The 19,387-nt window shown below is 40.5% G+C and overlaps 1 protein-coding gene across 1 annotated transcript in view; it reads left to right on the top strand.

The window, feature by feature from the left end:
* LOC135497720 (ETS translocation variant 1-like) overlaps window positions 1-13,564 on the top strand; it is a 72,519-nt gene extending 58,955 nt beyond the window's left edge. Inside the window, exons 6-7 of the mRNA XM_064787553.1 lie at window positions 9,388-9,587; window positions 13,118-13,564. Of these exons, the coding sequence (XP_064643623.1) occupies window positions 9,388-9,587; window positions 13,118-13,564 (647 nt within the window). The remainder of the gene's footprint in view (window positions 1-9,387; window positions 9,588-13,117) is intronic.
* The last annotated feature ends 5,823 nt before the right edge of the window (window positions 13,565-19,387 follow it).

Raw genomic sequence — 19,387 nt, 5'->3', positions numbered from 1 at the left:
TTGTGCCGTGTTCAAGTGACCTGAATAAAAGGGAGCTGATTTCTAGCAGAGGTACACTAGTGAGGTTAAGATGGTTTTAACACCGCTGACTCTTACTCAAAAGGAGCTGTTTTTTAGCAGAGGTACACTAGTGAGGTTAAGATGGTTTTAACACCGCTGACTCTTACTCAAAAGGAGCTGTTTTCTAGCAGAGGTACACTAGTGAGGTTAAGATGATTTGAACACTGCTGACTCTTACTCAAAAGGAACTGTTTTTAGCAGAGGTACACTAGTGAGGTTAAGATGATTTTAACACTGCTGACTCTTACTCAAAATGAGCTGTTTTTAGCAGAGGTACACTAGTGAGGTTAAGATGATTTTAACACCGCTGACTCTTACTCAAAAGGAGCTGTTTTTAGCAGAGGCACACTAGTTAGGTTAAGATGATTTTAACACTGCTGACTCTTACTCAAAAGGAGCTGTTTTAGCAGAGGTACACTAGTGAGGTTAAGATGATTTTAACATCGCTGACTCTAACTCAAAAGGAACTGTTTTAGCAGAGGTACACTAGTGAGGTTAAGATGATTTTAACACTGCTGACTCTTACTCAAAAGGAGCTGTTTTAAGCAGAGGTACACTAGTGAGGTTAAGATGATTTTCACACCGCTGACTCTGACTCAAAAGGAGCTGTTTTTTAGCAGAGGTACACTTGTCAGATTAAGATGATTTTAACACCGCTGACTCTTACTCAAAAGGAGCTGTTTTTAGCAGAGGTACACTAGTGAGGTTAAGATGATTTTAACACCGCTGACTCTAACTCAAAAGGAGCTGTTTTTTAGCAGAGGTACAATAGTTGCATAGGCTTTAAAGATGCCGGTTCAAGAGGATCAAGCAGATTTCTTGCGGAGGTACAAAAGTGGGTTTAAAGGCCTACGTCGTTCATTATGAATTTGTAATTGAATTTGAAAATCTCCAATTGTATTAATATGTATCAAGTACAACTTTAAGTATTGCCATTGTGTAGACAGATATACAGATATAATGAATACCAAGTTTCAGCAAATTTGTATGAATAATCGCTACAGTACGGCATTGTGTTTAACTGCATTTCCATTTTCCTGGACCACCACTAATTACGTACGACATACACCTTTAAGGTAAATAACTCGCTTTGAAACTGAATTTGAGTATATAACCTTCATTAAATTGTTGAATATTTTCAATGAAACTAATCTTCATCTAAGAGAATTTTGAAATCCTTTTCCGAAGCTGTGCATAAGGGGAACTCTAGTTATAATATTTCGGCATATTCTTGATCACCACCTGTTTCTGGTATACCTTTGCATTTGGAGAATAGTACGAGTGCATCCATTAAATTGCAGGGGTATTTCCATTGGGTTGGAAGGGGTGTTTGCAGGGTTGCAGGGTTGGAAGAGTTTTGCAGGGTAGCAGGGGTATTTCCAGTCACCAGTGGGTTAGAAGGAGTTTGCAGGGGTATTTCCAGTGGGTTGGAGAGGGGTGTGTGAAGGGTTGCAGGGGCGTTTCCAGTGGGTTGGAATGGATGTGTGTAGGGTTGCAAAGGTTTTGCCGGGTTGCAAGGGTGTTTTTCAGTGGGTTGCAGGGGCGTTTCCAGTGGGTTGGAATGGATGTGGGCAGGGTTGCAAAGGTTTTGCCGGGTTGCAAGGGTGTTTTTCAGTGGGTTGCAGGGGTGTTTGCAGTTCCCTGCTCTATGGTGGGGGATGCACTTCTCCTAATACTGGTGTATACGGTATAACCTTCCTGCACCTCTAATTTAGGGAATATGACTAGAGGTTGGTACATGTACACGTATCTGAGTAAGGAGAGTTGAAAAACGGGACGGTGTTTCCAGTAAGCCAATCTACTTATTCAGGAGCTTGTCTCAAAGATGCGGATCTGTTTACGCCCATGCGGGTTGAACTTTATCGACTGAAAAACACCATGTTGCACCTTTTTTTGGTTCGAGGATGCTATCACATGTCATCGGGTATTCAACGAAATAGTAACCGACATGACAGACATGGTGTAGATGTAAATATTAGTAGTAAAGATGTTAAAAATTCTCTGCAGCGTAAAGAACTTCAATGACACCGCCTCTTATCTCTGCAGCACTAATTTTCCTGATAGCCATCGCCCCTCTCTCCGCTCGATACGCCATCTCGATCACGCCCGTGCATTTATGGCGCTTCCTTCCCGCCATGTTTGCGATGATCTTCAGGTTTATGTTTCACGCTCGTCAAAGTGAAAGAAGGAAGTCATTACAGGCTGGAGTAGGCCAGGATTTCACCGCCTCGTGAAGACGATGTCGTCAGGCTGAGATGAGAATGATGCAGGCCAAGGCATCATTGAAAACGGGAAGACTTCTAACCAATTTGCACCTAAGTGTTGGTGTTTTAATTTCGCAGATTTTCGAAATAATTTAAATTCCCAAAGATAAAATCCGCAAGGAATTGTTTTGATCGGGAAAACCGAGTTTTGTCATACAGTCCTAATCACAATTGACATCCCGTAAATGGCATTATTGGCCCGTCGGTGGCGCGCGTAATATACGCGCAACATAGATAAGCGTTTCAGTGATGTGTCATTGCTTGGAACTCGCCTAACTGACGCAAAGCAATACGGATCTCAATTGTGACTAGGCCTGTACACCAAAATTAAAATCATGGCAAAGTTATTTTTGAAACCAAATTTGATCCTAATCCCGATGTGGGGTGTCAAAGTATAGTTGGCAATCCCTGGTATAGAGTGGTCAATTTAGAATATCGGTACAAGCAGTGGCTGCCCCTTAAATGTGTTACAATGTAAGTGAAGACTTGAGATGAGTGAAAGAACACAACAAAGTTGCTGCCACAAGTATGAAAAGCAAGGGTTAACATTGTTACATCTGAGAGACAATGATAAAGCCAAGAGACATTGGGTTGGTGGGATGGACACTCGCGCGATGATGGCCTACAGGAAATTGGCTTATTCATGTATGCAGCAATCAGCCGTAGCCTGATGAGAGATCACCAAGCAGTGGGAGATCTCGGTTTATTACCGAGACATTCATATGCTCCTCAGCACCTCGTTTTTCTTCATCATTTGCTACGTTCAGACGTTGTTTTGTGCGAGATTGAACAGCTCTAGCTTATTGTTTCTGAGATTTGTCGGCGAGGCCTATCAGTCATTCTCCAAGCCAATAAAACGATATGCTCTCTGCCAACACAGACGTCGATACAGTAGGTGACCACAGGTGAACGAAAGTACAAGAATTAACCCTTTCATTGCCAGCACAATTTCACGCTCGTATCAACCTGCGCCAGGACATTTTTGATATTTCTATCATGTCCTATAAAAACCATGTTTGTAAAAAAGCTATCAAAGAGTCCCTACTAACAAAAATTTACCCTTGGCTAAGGTACTTTAAGGTATTTGTAGGGTACTGTAGGGTAAATCAGGGGGTAATCTGGGGAAGTCCAATGGGACCAAATTATCCCCTCATTTACCTTAGGTATTTGTAGGTTACTGTAGGGGTTAATCAGGGGGCAATTCGGTCAAGTCCAATGGGGCCAAATTACCCCCTCATTTACCTTAGGTATGTGTAGGGTACTGTAGGGTAAATCAGTGGGTAATTTGGCCAAGTCCAATGGGTCCAAATTACCCCCTCATTTACCTTAGAATACCCTACAAATACCTTACAGTACCTTAGCCAAGGGTTTTTTTAGTAGGGATTGCTGTGGAAAATGTACCAGGAATCTGTTCAGTATCTTTACCTGCATCCGTTTGCCTTCAAAACATGATCAAAATTAAGCTCAAACTCGACAACAGTTTGATATTCTTAAGATACTCTGCCCTTTGCACCTATTTTTCTCCACTGTCTTTGACATATCAATTCATCCTCCTTGCGCAGGACCGGAACTCTATTCTGTGATGAGGTCATTACACCTCTGCTTGAACTGGCAACCATTGCCTTTGAATGGCCTGAACTGAGCCATTTCAGTACCATTCGCCTCTTACGAGATCAAGTACTTGAGAAGTCTGTGCCATGATTAAAATGATATATTAAAACATTTTGGTTAAATCTGTTTTATTCTAAACGACATGTCTTTGTAATCCCCCCCCCCCCCCAAAGTGTGTACGAAAATCATTACCATCTTCAAAGAAAGCATCGTGGTCCAATATTGGACCTTTACCATCATAATTGGACCTTTGCCTTCTGGTAATCACTTTTAGTCTGCAATGTATTTATCTACAGTGACTATTAATACATGGATGCTAACATTGGCGGAGAGAATATGCTTGAATATCACTTATGCTTTGGAGATTGATGAAGATTAACAAGTCCATCATTGCATCCTCCAGAAGTGATGTCACCTCGTCACTCCAGTGAACGTATCTGATTCCGTACCCTTCCCATCATGCAGCAGTCTTCATTAGATGAGCGTCTCGAGCTGTATCTGGACGGTCACCACATTTTACGCATTAGCGGCGACCAAGAAAAGACCATTATTAAGAAAGCTTTCACTTTAATTGAGTGCCAGGAATTAATGCTGGCTCTTCCCTGATGCGATCACCTTGCAGACGGTGATTTCTTTGGGTTCATTCGGCTGTCAGATTGCATGTCTCATGCTCAGCATCATGGGATTGGAGTGCATGCTTGTTGAATTCTCTATGCTCTCTTTCAAACTGTATGGATACACTACGCGCACAAAGAAACACCTTACTTGTGAAGAATTTCTCTTTTGTTTGCATTTAGTTTCAAGTCGATTGGACTACAAATAAGTGAGACATTTGCGAAAGAAAGCGGTGCGGGGATCATGTACCCCAAACAGGATATTTAGGCAAAAGGGCAGCAGTAGTGCAGTGGAAGAGAGTCGGCTTCGTGATCAGGAAGTCGTGGTTTCGACTCCTGGCCGAGCCACTGCTTGGTTCTCCGAGAGGTCGAGTTCAAGTGAGCGTCTTCTGGTAACTCTATACTGTCACTTGTTCTCCAGACTGTAGAGGTTGTAATTGTACCAATTTACCATATTGCTTATGGAAACAGAGGAGAAAATCATAACTCAAACGACATAACAAAATAAAGAAATATCCTTGTGTTATGTATTATAGGAACACTGATTCGTTATAATCAATGGGGGCATACCTAACCAGAATATACGTGATCTCCAAATTGAAAATATTCATCTCATTCATGTTGCCCTTATAATAAGGATAGAATGCACTGGTTGTTGGTTTCTCAACCACGCATGACAGGGCTGATCATGTTTTATTGGGCCATGGCGGTTTAGTGGAACCTGTGGAAGGTGTGCAGGAACAGCCTTAAGACAGTATGAGAATATTGATATTAGTTATTTCCAGTCCATATCACAATTGACATCCACCCTGCTTCGGGTCAGTGAAGACAACGTACGCACGAGTTACACGCCAATGCCCCACCAGTGACGCGCTTATCTCTCTATGTTTCGCGTAAAGTATTTTTATACAAATGTTTTTAATCCTTTTTGGCTCACGTATGAACATTTGCCACACTTCAGCGTCCGTCGTCCGTTGGCGTTAGAAATGGGTGGCACGTTTCGTTACTGCTAAAGCTACATGTAATGAACTCAAACCTTGCATAGGTGTCGTGTTCACATGGTCACATCCTGTCTTCGTGTCTTCGGCGACCCTTAAGATGGGTCCGCCCCAGGTGGAGTTGGTGCAGTTGGCGCCGCACGATTGGAAAATATTAATAATCATTGTTGTAATTCGGTCAATAAACGTCGTTTTAACGAGTAATAAACGGACAAGACAAGTCAACGCAAAGCCGAGTTCGACATTATATTCTTCCAACGTGATAACGCGACAATAGGATTGCGAAAAGAAGCAATTGTGGACAGTGCTCCTCAGGTCGGCCGAAATATCAGTCACGCGACAGCCATGCTCGCAGACCTGCAGCCTCGATGCTTTTACCTCAATCCTTTAGCAAGAATGAATGAAGGCTTTTCTTATACTTTCAAATGTTCTTAGGGTGATCATTATAGCTAACCCCTAAAAAAAGTTTGGACCATATTTGAGACTATCACGGTGAATCACACACTGCCTGATTCTTAGAAAAACTGGCTCTTAACCTCAATCCTTAAACATGTTAAAAGCAAATCTTTAAAAAATACTTTTGTTGTAAAAAGTAAATTAAGTGTTCTTGCTTGTTTTCAGAGTATTTTATCTCTAGACCAGGATGCTTGCAGCAACGAGCCAGTTGACGAGAAGTTTGAAAACATTGAATACGAAGTTATCTTAAAGGAAACCTGTAGCGAAACCCTCGTAAAAGTGGGTAGTTTTGAACGGCCCGGTAAAACGTTAAGGCGGGAATAAGTTGTCATTTATAAATGTGAGCAGTTTCCAAAACACTAGACTGTGGAACAGTATTCCACTATACTTCTATCCCATGAATAGCCTCACTATCAAGATGTATATTATGAAGCGGATATAAAGACCACTAATTTGGATATAAAAATTAAAAAACATGCTTTATTTAAAAATCCTAAGCCATTCAAGCGTGGCATTTGTAACAGATGGCAATGGTTTTGAAGAGGAGTACATTTCCAAAATATGAAACTATGATAAGTTCTTAACTCCAATAAATGATGTCGCTATATAGGACTTAGAACTTGCCCCATTCTTCTGAAAAATCGTTTTTATATTTTATATAAACTAATTTTACTCAGCCAGCATGTAGTGCTTTCCTTTGCCACTTGAGGGCACTGCAGTGGGTCTTATTTGATTGGTCGAGGGGGAAGGCGGGTGGAGACTGACAATCATTCTCCAAGCAGCTTCAAGCTTCATGACTTTCCGGAGACTGCGTGTAACCAACCATTTTGGAAGCTTTCGGTTATCTCCAGTATGGTGTGGGCCGATTAAAATGGTATTTTATACATACTAGCCTAATACCATTAGGCCCCGCGCGGTGGGGCTGAGGCGGCCGCTGCCGGGGGCTTAATTCTAAACGATTTTATTTTTGTAATCCTTGACCCGAGTCTTGGAAAAACAAGATCTTCGGCTAGTTGTTTAGTTAGGTGTTAGTGTTTGAACGACGCAAACATTTTTCTAACAGTTGGTTTTTCATATGAGTTGTCTGTTTCAGTCATAAATTACACAAATTTGATTGTTAGCGTGAACTAGCAGATTCAATTCAATAAGATATTCCATATTTGAAAATCAGCGACCAACTTCTGTTATATACGTTGTCCCTACGCTCTCGCCAGGTGGCCAGTGTGTAACGTAACAACCACTGGCCAGTTCCGGGCCATTCTCTGTAATGTAATCAAGGGAGTGGTTCAGTCACTCTATATGCATATTTGATTTTATGGAACAATCTAAATACAATAACGCTGACGTGAAACTTTCCAGAGTATCTTTTACGTAGCATTCCAATTGTTCTTTTGCCTGCATCGTGGCAAGACCTCTTTAAGGTACAGCCAGGTACTCGAGGCACTCCATTCAACTTACTAATTAAGTTGACTATTTCCAGCTTGTTAATTGATCCATATAAATGCAGTTATTGTCATGTGACGCTTTTCTAATGTCTGCTTCGAGATAAGCCCAACAAACACCATTAAACATGTTAAAGAGATGCAGTTGTGGCACAAGTCTTTATTTAGACTAGCTGAACGTGGTAAAAAATAACTAAATTGGTGATTACTTGTTATGCAGCTCATTTGCTGCATAATCAATTACCTGAGGGGACTCGAAACTGCTAACTTTTATCAATGGAAGCTTATTCCCGCCTTAGGTTTTAACCGGGCCGTTCAAAACTCCAAGTTTTTATAAGCGTTTCGCTATAGGTTTCCTTTTAAGGCAAAGTTTTTGCTAGGTGAGGGCCCCATGTCTTGACTGAGTGGTTCGGTACTACTCATTTTGATAAACCCATTTAATCAAACTGTCTAAACTATAACTTCAGTCCTGTGGCGGAGATGAAGCGGCTTGTCATTTCGACTCCTACTGTGTTCCCCTCAGTTTTCCTTGACATTAATGTGGTTCCAACTTTATTTTGGTGGATTGCAAATTTCTTCCGGTTTTTCCAATCAAAACTTGTTTTCAAAAGTTTTATTTTCGCAAATCAAACTTTTTTGCAAAATCTGCTAAACGACCGCAAAAATTGTGCCGTTTCAAGATTGACTGATGAACTGTATTGTCAACACAGTCATTTAACACATAAAAGGATGAGTTGTTTAACCACCATTGTGTCTCCATTACACTTGAACTATATTGTTCTCAAACAGCTCTCAGGATCTCAAGAGCTGATGGGACCATTTTCTCCTAAGAGCTGGCAGAAGTCGTTCAACCACTCAGTGTGAGCTTGTGTTGTGATGTGATTGTTTACTCAACAAAGTGGTCACACTTGATGGGTCATTGTCGTCAGATACCTGAAGCGTTTTGTTCAAAACAGTCGATTGAAGTTTTAAAACTGTGAGGGTAAAAATACCAGTGGAACTTTGTGGAAAAAGATGCAAGTTGAGATCTGCTCTTCCTTTGCCAGGGGACATGATTGACAGACCAAATCAGACCTGGCCTATCTTGGATAATATGGTGCCAAAAGCTTCCCGGTGTGCAAGGGATAGTAGTCCTAGGGCTGATAGTCCGTGTAACAATAGCCCGCATTGCTAAATGTTTTGGTTAGGGTTAGCGGTACAAAAGATCATGCTGCTTAATTGATCAAATACAATGCTACCGGACTATGACTCCAGGGGGACTATATCCGCTGTCACACCGGTCCTCAGAACGGCATTGAACCACCATGTGCATATCTCCCCTTTCTTAAAGGGACAAATTGGGCAGATGTTTTTTTTAAGCAAAAAACATCTTCCAGCAGGACCGCAACTTCTCTAAACAGGATTAATGAAAACTCTTTGATCTGCAATAATGCCCTAGAACGGGGTGTAACATTTGGCCTGCCTGAAATTTACAAGCCATGCCCAAAACAGCCTTCCAACACTTGTGAAAATCGTTATCAGAGAACGGCATCAGTGTAATGCTACCAGTGGCGGCGCATAGTGTCAAGTTGGCACACTATCCTCCTGGTCAGGTAAATCACACGCCCAAGTTGTCCCTTTAAGGGTTGACCACAGGCACCAACATTCTTGCTAGAACTTGAAATCCTAAAGGAATCAGAACTCTTCCAAAACGAAATAAATGCCTATTTCAAGGGTGGGAGTAGATCTGTTCCTGGTTTTCGAGTGACAGACTCCCAGGTTTAAAATGGGCATCACCTAGTTTTGAGTTGTAATATCTTTATAGGATTTCAAGTTCTAGCCAAAATTGTGGTACCTTTAGTCAATACTTACGTCTTCAATTCTCAGGTGAAGCTAGCATACGTGTAAGCTACTGAGTCATGTCGCTCTATTAATCATGCAGCACTCTGCTTTCTCGTTCCAGCCGCTGATATAAAAAATGAACCCTATCGTGATAATTACATCGAGCGACAGTACCGTGAAGGTCCCCACCCATCGTATCAGCGGCGAGGCTCACTACAGCTCTGGCAGTTCCTAGTGGCCCTGCTCGACGATCCATCGAATTCATCATTCATTGCTTGGACTGGACGCGGCTTAGAGTTCAAACTCATCGAGCCAGAGGAGGTAAGAAGATAATTTTTATCGCAGCATAAATAGATTTTTAAAAATCTATCGCAGTAATATGCAATATTTATCGTTTGTGTGAAATATCACATGATGCAGGACGGAATGGCTGCGATTAAACTCACTTATGCGCACATCACTTTTATAGGAATCCTGCTTTAAAAGTAAACGTTGGGTTGGTCATTCAAACGGGTGGCATTACATTTACTAGAGTTAATTATGACATTGCATTATTACAATGTATTTTTATGATTCTTCTATTCTCACCATCCTACATCTACACATCAACTCTCCAGACTGCAGCTTGCACTTAATGCTGCAGCTCGCGTTGTGTGTCTGGTGCCGCGGTTTGATCGTATCACACCGGTTCTCATGCGACTCCATTGGCTTCCTGTTAAATACAGGATTGTTTTCAAAGTGCTTTTATTTACATATAAGGCAACACATGGAGTCGCACCTGCGTATCTGTGTGATATGGTCAGACTGAGGCACCATTCCACCTACCATCTCCGCTCTGTTATTGCTCCAACTTTGGTGGTCCCTCGCACTAAGTGCAAAACCTTTGGTGACCGTTCTTTTTACAAGTCATCACCGGTTCTATGGAACCAGCTACCTTCCAACATCAGGCTTGCTGGTTCCATAGACATTTTCAAAACTCTCCTGAAACAACACCTTTTCAGGGAGTGTTTTGCTTTGTAAAGCGCCTGAGAATTTAAGTTTTTCTTTTAATTCAGGCGCTATAGAAATTCTTATATTCATTTATACATGTGCTATCTCGACTTTTGACCTGGGATGTTTGCCTTGACTCTTGGTGGGCAACCCTCGCAGAGGTTGTCAAATGACTAACTCATTAGGAGTACACCTTTACTTGTGGTCCAGGAAAAGTAGAAAAGCAGTCATACAAGGCTGTTGTGCAGTTGTTATGCATAGGAACCTCGTCTTCTCTAATAATATATTCTCATACTTACCTTTCTACACAAAGATATTGTTGAATTCATGTTCAGTACATATTTACACAAGTCCATATTTTCAAATTCAATTACAAATTTCAAATATTCAACGAACAGCTTAGGCCTTTAAAGGCATTTTTTGTGGCGGAGGGATTTTTGCAGGGGGAAGTCGAAGAGCCTCTTTGAATCAAGTTTGCCTTAAACTTTGCTCAGCCTTGGGTGTTTTTTTTTGGTTATTGTAGTATTATTGTTCCATGGCCATCGAAAGTTCCACCCAAGTTGCTTCTATGATAGATGGTGGTGCCATCTGTAAACAGTATCGTTAAACATGTAACCTTCAAGCGTCTCAGCGGTGCTGCCATCTCGTAGATTAAAGTAAAACTGCACCAGCCTGTTCCCTCCATTCCATGGGAGACAAGACCACTAATGTCGAGGCCTATCAATTAGACGAGTGCATGTTTTTAACTCTCAAGTACATGTTTGGAGAGGTATTGAAAAAATATTTACTGTGGCAAGTCTACAGATATGAAGAAATTATTTGATGAAAAAATTAATTTCGAATTTTGATAATTTGGTAATAGGGGGCGTGTTTTGAGTTTTTTCCGCCAGTTGGCTGAAAAGAGTTGAAATATCAAAGTATGTCTAATTTGTCGATTATCAAGGTCGATTATCAAAAAATTTCCGTGGTCAACTACCAGTTTATTTTTCACCATTTACTTGCCCGACTGTCCGGAATAACATAACCTAAATTTTAGATTCACAACCGAACGCAGTATTTGATGCGACGCGGTCAAACATTGACAATTTAACTGCTAAAAGACTTAAAAAATCAATTGTGGTCTTGTCTCCATTCCCTCCATTCCATGGTGTGTTTTTTTACTCCCGTTGTAGTTGCCCCTTGGCTATGGTCATCCAATGCGGTCACAATTGCCCTAATTCAGTGGGACTGATATCATTTTAAGTTGAAGTGATATTATTTTGAGTAAATCCTAAATTGTTCACGTTCACCTGAAACTAATTTTAGCATAACACTTTGACTGGAATCATTTTGCACTAAAAATATACAATGTAGTGACTGCTAAACTTACTTTTCCAAAATCTGCTGTTTTTAAATCTTCGGAAACAAAATATTCAAGCTAATTCCCGCTGGTTAATGGAGAAACCTCGCCAATATTACCGAGATTAAGTACAACTAGATGACGTACTCCGTGTTTTCAGTTAAACTCATACTAATTTAAGTTGAGCTGAAAATATTTGAAGGTAAAGCTATACAATTGGGACCACTTCGAAAAATTATAATAATGATATTATTCAATGGAATCGAAACTGGTGAACCTAGCCAGAAACTTTTCTCACCATATCCACTAAAAATGATATGCATGACATTACCCGAGGTGATCACATGGTCCCTGGACCATTTCATGTTTCTATCACTACGTTCCAAAATTTTCAACGCATCTTAGTGTCAATCCTGTTTGCCCTGAAAATCCATCCAAAAATGACACTAAATGATATATTTTTATGATTGATATCTAGACTTGTCAGAACCGATGAAACACTGCCAATGTAGTGAAAAAGGGGCCTTGGATCGAGGGCCCATATGACCATCTATGGGCAAGAATGTATAGGACTGAAAAGCCTGTAAGACCTGGGTAGAAGGTATTTTCAAAGAGGTCTGCATCCGCAAACTGTGCTTGATATAACGCTGAAAATGCGGGATAGTGATGATATTAATACATAATCTAATAGACGTTAAAGCGATTTTTTTTATATCAATGCTGGTTTGGCAGTATTTCTTCAAAATATCACGAAAACCGTATTTCCTCTCAATCAACTAGACTTTGATGTTTTCACCTCAAATCTTGGTTCAGTACTCAGACTGACATTGTCTCCCATGTCATCAAGAACATTTTCAAAAAATGTTGATATTTTGAGAACATGTCCAAGTTGTCATTTCGTGATATTTGGAAGAATAAATGGTTAATTAGCATTGATATCGATATTTCGCTTTAGCATCAATGAGATTATTAGCTCACCTCTGGGGATCTTATACGATACCGTGGCGTCCGTTGTCCGTCGTCGTCTGTTAGCGGAGCACGTTTCATCACCGCTAGGGCTAGATGGCTAAAACTTGGTGTGGTGGTAACTTTCGGCAAAATGCCCAGTCTCATATTTCTTTTTCGCGATATGACCTACTTTCTGGCCTCCACGCGGCCAGCTTGGAAATGGTTTTTTGCCTTTTTGAAGATAATGGTTGTGTGTATAGTGACGACATTTTTATGGTCGATGTATCTAATAAGGTTACATGCCATATCACCCGGGTTTTTGATTTGACCTTGATTTGGAATTCAGTCAACTTGATAACCAAAATGATATACTTAGATGGTACCGGTAATTTTCGTTTGTGCCATTGAGCGGAAAAGAATAATATTAGTCAATGGAATCAAAACTGGTGAAACTATCCAGAAACTGTTCTCCCCATATCCACTGCAAATGACACGCATTACATTATCCGAGGTGAGCACATGGTCCCTGGACCATTTCATTTGCTTCACTCTATTGATTGATACTTCATTGCAGGTGGCGCGTAGATGGGGAATACAGAAGAACCGACCGGCCATGAATTACGACAAACTGAGCCGATCCCTGCGCTATTATTACGAGAAGGGCATCATGCAAAAAGTGGCCGGCGAACGATACGTCTACAAGTTTGTTTGTGATCCGGAGGCGTTGTTTTCCATGGCGTTCCCCGACAACCACAGACCTGTCCTGAAGGTGGAACCACCTCGAGATGACTTCTTACGCGAACACACTTCGTTAGGTAACGACCGCAGCGCTGCTCCGCCACCCATCAGTAACCACATGAGCCCGAACCGCCATCCAATGGATTATAGCCAGTCAAGTCAGGTGACCAACGTCCACCCGATGGACCAGCATAATATTTCGTCACATCCGGCTTATGTCCACCATGATATGCCTCATGTTTACAACTCAGGTTCTGCGTATATTGAAGGTTGTGTATATTAGATTTCTATGTAGTGCTGACTTCAGACCGATTTGATTCTGGGAAATTTGGCACCGATGTGTTTTATGCTCAGTTTTTCCAAAAATCTGTTGTCAATTTCTAAAACTTCCATAAAATGGGAGGGGTACCCGCCTCTTAGTACCTCAACCCTGATTGGCCAGTGTGTATCAATACAGTTGTTTATGAGGGAATATATATTTTTCACGACACCAGGACAGACCACAAAACAGCCAGGATTCTCTTGGGTGTAGTGTGTATAGCCCCAGTTGTTTCTATGTAACCTGGAAAAAAACAAGTTTTCTAAATTGGGTGTGATTGCCTCTTACCTGTCTTCAGCAAGTAAGCGGTACCATGTTATTTTGAGAATTTATAAACCTGTCTTGATAGATTTCAAACAGAAAGGGGGGCAGCTCAGCTTAGGGGGCAGCATGAACACTACAGATAAGAGCGCTCACACTAGAAAACCTCTTTTATTCAAGTCGGTAGAAATGGGGAGGGGGAGGAGGACCTGGTCAGCCCCCTCCCTTGAATCCGCCCCTGCATATAGTAAATTGGAATATGGAATGGATGATGGAGTTTAGAACTTGGCTTAACAGGCAGTGCATGTGGTTGTCAAAAAAGAACTTATTTACTTGCATGGCCCGCGTTTTATCTGAGAACTTGCATTCCTGGCTGTCATGTTCTACCACAGATAGGTAATCATTTTCCCTCTTTGACAACGATCGGGCAGGCCTCTCATCATACAGAGCCTACCTGTCCTGAAAAAAGAGTGAGTTTTCCATAGGACTGTGTGTTCATATGTTAATGGGGTACAAACATAACTATAGCTGGCACTATCCAAGGCACTGGCTGTCCCCTGGGTGTGATGGTCTTGTCAAGTGATCTAAGCAAAAGGACGAACTCTGCAGTCACTCAGTTGATTTTCTGGGTTTAAAACAACCAAAAACATCATGATGTCCGAGAAAAAAAACAAGGAGATTGGAAGTTTCCCATTCACCATACTGCAAATCTTTCAAAGGACCGAAAAGCAATAAAAATGAAAGCTAACCTTTATCCTAGCGACATTTATGTGGTAAGTCAACTATGCACTTCAAGCAGTCGAGCACTAAATCACCTCCAGCAGAGTGAACCCCAGCTGAGACAAGACCACTAATGAATATTCATAGGTTGGAGGGTCGAGGCCTATCAATTAGACGAGTGCATGTTTTTTACTCTCAAGTACATATTTGGAGAGGTATTGAAAAAATATTTGCTGTGGCAAGTCTACAGATATAAATAAATTGTTTGGTAAAAAAAATAATTTTGAATTTCGACACAGGTGGTTCAAATTTGGATTGAAAATGGCCGATATGGGTAAAAATGTCCACTTGTGTCAAACTTGTCAATTTTAAAAAACATTTCCGTGGTCAATCACCAATTTAAATCGCACCAGTTACTCGCAAGACCAACCCGTATATCATATCCGAATTTCAGTTTCACTACTTGACGCATTCTTTGATGCGTCGCGGTCAAACATTGACAATTTAACTGCTAAAAGGCTTAAAAAATCAATTGTGGTCTTGTCTCAGCTTTAGCTAAAAATGACATCACAGCGCCATCAGCGGTATACACAGGCCAAAATGTCGTTAAAAAATCTATACAGAAAATATTTATATGGATTTTCATCGATTTTATATAGATTTTTCATAGAAATTTTTCGATAAAGATTTTTAAGAGAAATTCCTACATACATTCTGTATAGATTCTATGTCGATTTTGAAAAGGATAGCCTCAATATAAAGTGAAAAAAGGCACATTAGACTTTCCAATTCATTGTAAAACATCTTCGTATGAATAACCTTCATTGCAACAAATTAATTTTAACATTAACAAAACTCTCTCCAGCACCTACACCCCACCCAACCCTACCAACCCAAATGGCCCCAGAAAAAAAATCATCTGTCGAAAAAAATGTCTCTTACCATAATAAAATAATGAAGAGTGATTTAGAGCAATGTTTATATTTTTAACAATTGTTTCCAACAAAAAGCAATTATGCTTGAAGCTATTAAACACTATGCAGTCGCTTTTCAAAAGTTGATGAAACATTTAAGGGGTTGATACATCACGTTACAAAACCATGCCACCCTAGTGACAGCCAGTGTCACCCAGCAGGCCCCCATAAGGTTTTCACCTGTTTCTGAGCGCATCTCTCCTACTGTTTATTGTGAACAAAGCTTGTCATGTTGTTGTTTTGAGAAGTTGTATTGTCTTATGTACAAGTTGTATTTTGGGATACTTTGAATACCAATATGAAAATGTTTCTCCATTTTGACCATGGGAATATCAACACTTCACCATAGCATGGTGATTTTGGACAGTAAAATACTCTGGTTTCGCACACCTAAGGCCAAAGTTACATAGACCTCATTCGTTCATTTCCCAGGACTCATTTTCCCCTTTTGCTTTCGTTCCCCTGTAAAAGCACGGCCTTGTGGCGTGCATTCACCGAGGAATGAAAGAAAAACGCTCGTGGTAAATGAACGAATGAGGTCTATGTAACTTCGGGCTAACTGCAGTAAGCCAGTGCATGTGTTCATTTTAGTAGGCCCACGACGGAAGTAAGTTTCTTGATTGATTGACCAGCAACATCAACGGCAATAGTGGCTTGAATAGAAGGCCTAAAATTTCTCCCATTACGGACCTAGAAATGTGCACAATGTAAATATCTGGCTGGACGTTAGAAATGAGAAACTAGAGTATACTGTACCCCGCGCCGCCAACTTGTCACAGGTGTTTTTTTTCGCCAATAAGCTGATCTGTAAAAATTGAAATGAGCAAATGTACGTTTTGATTGGAAAAAACGAGAAAAAATCATAATCTGCCAAAACAATTGTTTGTTTGTTTTTTCATTAAAGTTTGAGAATCACAAAAATAAAAAGTCAAAACATTGAGAATCAAAAATGAAATGCGTGCACATTTGTTGGTTTACAGTCGAGTCTATTCTATTGCGTGGTGTAGAAGTAGATAATATCCCCCTGGAAAAAGTGTCCATTGAAACGGTAAATTTGAAACAGTTAATACAGTCCAAATCACAATTGTCATACCTGCATTTGCGTCATTGATGCGCTATCCAGTGTGTTGGTCGCGTGTAATTTACACGAAACTTTGAGAGATAAGCACGTCACTATTGACGCATAACTTACGCGTACGTCGTGCGTCACTGACGCGAAGCAGGGTGATTTGTAGTGTAGGCGTTCACGGTAGTATAAGTGAAATTTTCACCATGGTTTGAATGAAATCTGCTTTTACCATGCTGGGTAATGAAACCTGTGTAGAGCATCCCTTCGGTAAAAATGTGTGATAAGGGTTGTTTTCCTGTGGCAGGGCGTCCCTAAGGGAAACTATGTCTCCTTTTCACGTTGGTCAATCGACAATTCACAGTGGTCAACTGACAGCGATTCAGATAGTTTAATTCGGACGGTGAAACATTCCACCATGGTATTAAAGCATGGTAAATTCTACATTCACCACGGTGAGCATGGTTTATACTGAATTTACCATGGTAAATGCTGAATTCACCATGGTGCATTCATGGTGAATTCCAAGTTTACCATGGTGAATTTGGGAGCTTTTTCACAAGGAGTAAAATGAGCGCCCATCTTTCTGTCAAGCCACATGATAAAGCCCAGGGGTATCATTTGAAATATTCCTGCCAACTGCCACGGGCCCAATATTTTTGATTTGCCTTCCTCATGTATTCTAAGATACCGAAAGCCATGCCAAATTTCGACAAAACAAGTCGAGTTAAAAAACATAAAAATATGTGCCAGCAGTTGGGGATGGCGCCACCATTAAAATTCAGAGCATTAAGGATGCTCTAAATTATTATGTTATTGATAGTGACCCCCCCCCCCCCCCCCGCCAGTATGCAGGGCTGCATGCTTTGCCATTGGTGGTTATACATAACTGTCTTCTATTGAGGACTTCAGAGCCAATATTGCATTTACTCAACAGAGTCTAGTCATTTTGACCTAGCATCTAGTCCATGATACTAAAAATGTGCCAATTATTATTTATTTTTGTGTATTATAATGTTTAATTTATTCGATGTCAGTAATTTGATTTCTACGGCATATCTGTATATTCTTGAAAGGTGCAACTTAAAAGAAGGCTGCCTCAAGATCTGTAAACCTAGAAATAGTTGTGGCCATTTTATTTCGTAGTTGCAACTGATGCATAACGTTTTGTTTAGCGTTTTGACAACCCTTGAAGAGTAAGTATACCCGAACATTAATGTAACCACAGTGAGAATTTAAAACAACCTAGAAACTTCGGAGTGGTTATATATCGACACGTGCGGCTACTATCAATGGGCCGGGCCTATTTATGTTTGACTGCCATTCCCGCCAAAAAGGATATGACGTCATTTTCGCCAACAAGACCGACGTCTGTTTTTGGGCCTAAGACGTTTGTTCCTTGAACAGCCGTTTTAAATCCCCAATGTCTTTGATGTGAATTGTTTGAAAGGCATTTGTAGAAAGGGTTTTAACTAGCAATAACTTATTTTGGTTACTCTTTCTATACTTAATTCAGCATAAGGTTTCTACCAACAATGGACATAGTGTAGACTGAAACATTGGGTGATATGAATAAAGACTAGCAAATGCTTTTATCTAAAACTCCATGTACATTTACACTAGGCCTTTCTGTACAAAATTGAAGTAAAAGCATTTGCTAGTCTTTATTCATATCACCCAATGTTACTCTGCTTAATTACAGGGTGGAGAAGCTTTATCGTAGAAAATATATGGAAGCGATTCAGATTTAACGCCACAAACTAGAACTTAACAAAGCCACTGGACTATTTATCCCAAGAGCTTGTGACAGCCTCATGAATTACTTCAGCCATGCACAAACATTGTAAGGAATTACCTAAACAAGCATTCGGCTGTGTTGTATTGGACGACCACTTATACTTGTTATCATCACAATGAAAACGCAAGACTGTTAAACACTATAAGTAACTGGTCTGCTGTATAACACCAAACCTGTGCCAAACCCTTGTACACGTGACAACGACCAGGGAACACTGTAGAAACGTCGTTCTAAGTCAAGTATAGAAACAGTAACCAAAATAAGTTATTGCTAGTATTTCATGTGGCAATCATTCTGCACAAACGTTTGGTCGGTTTTAATTTATATCAGTGGAGTCTAACTTGTAAACTGTATTTCGAACGACTTTAATTGCTTTCTACTGACTCTATTAGATATTTATTTTTACGGCTATACATTTTGGGATTATCTGTAAAGATGAAAATCGTGAAAATAAAAGATACATGACTATTTCCAGGTTTACAGTATGTGGGCCGGTACTGGTGATAGTTGCAGAGTTCCTGTACAGACGTTTGGTTCTTGGATTATCTTGAGATGTACTCATTCATTCTACAGACCACTTATTGATACTTTTGAGTCGGTTGTTCTGCAACATATACACAAAAGAACTATGTTGGTATCATTAGCTGGAACTAATCTCAAGGTGCCTCTCATTCAAGATCAAAGACAACAGAAGCAACCTAAAGGGAATAAAGAAGTATCTTGTGGGATGGACAGTTCTTATTAAGGAATCGATATCTCACTGTCGATATTGATTGTCTCCCCAAATCCGCGAGGTCGGAGCAAAACCCTCGGCTACCCATCGGTTTTGGTCTACATTTCAGCTCCACCCCTGCCAGCGGTTTTGGTGAGACAATCAATACGGACAGTGAGGTATTTCTATTCTAAAATACCTCACATTAAAAAACAAAAAAATGTGGTTTTAAACGCTTTTTGACTGTTTCCACATT

Source organism: Lineus longissimus, chromosome 13, assembly GCF_910592395.1.
Source record: "Lineus longissimus chromosome 13, tnLinLong1.2, whole genome shotgun sequence".
In the NCBI taxonomy this organism is placed as follows: domain Eukaryota; kingdom Metazoa; phylum Nemertea; class Pilidiophora; order Heteronemertea; family Lineidae; genus Lineus; species Lineus longissimus.
This window is presented reverse-complemented; position numbering and strand designations above follow the sequence as displayed.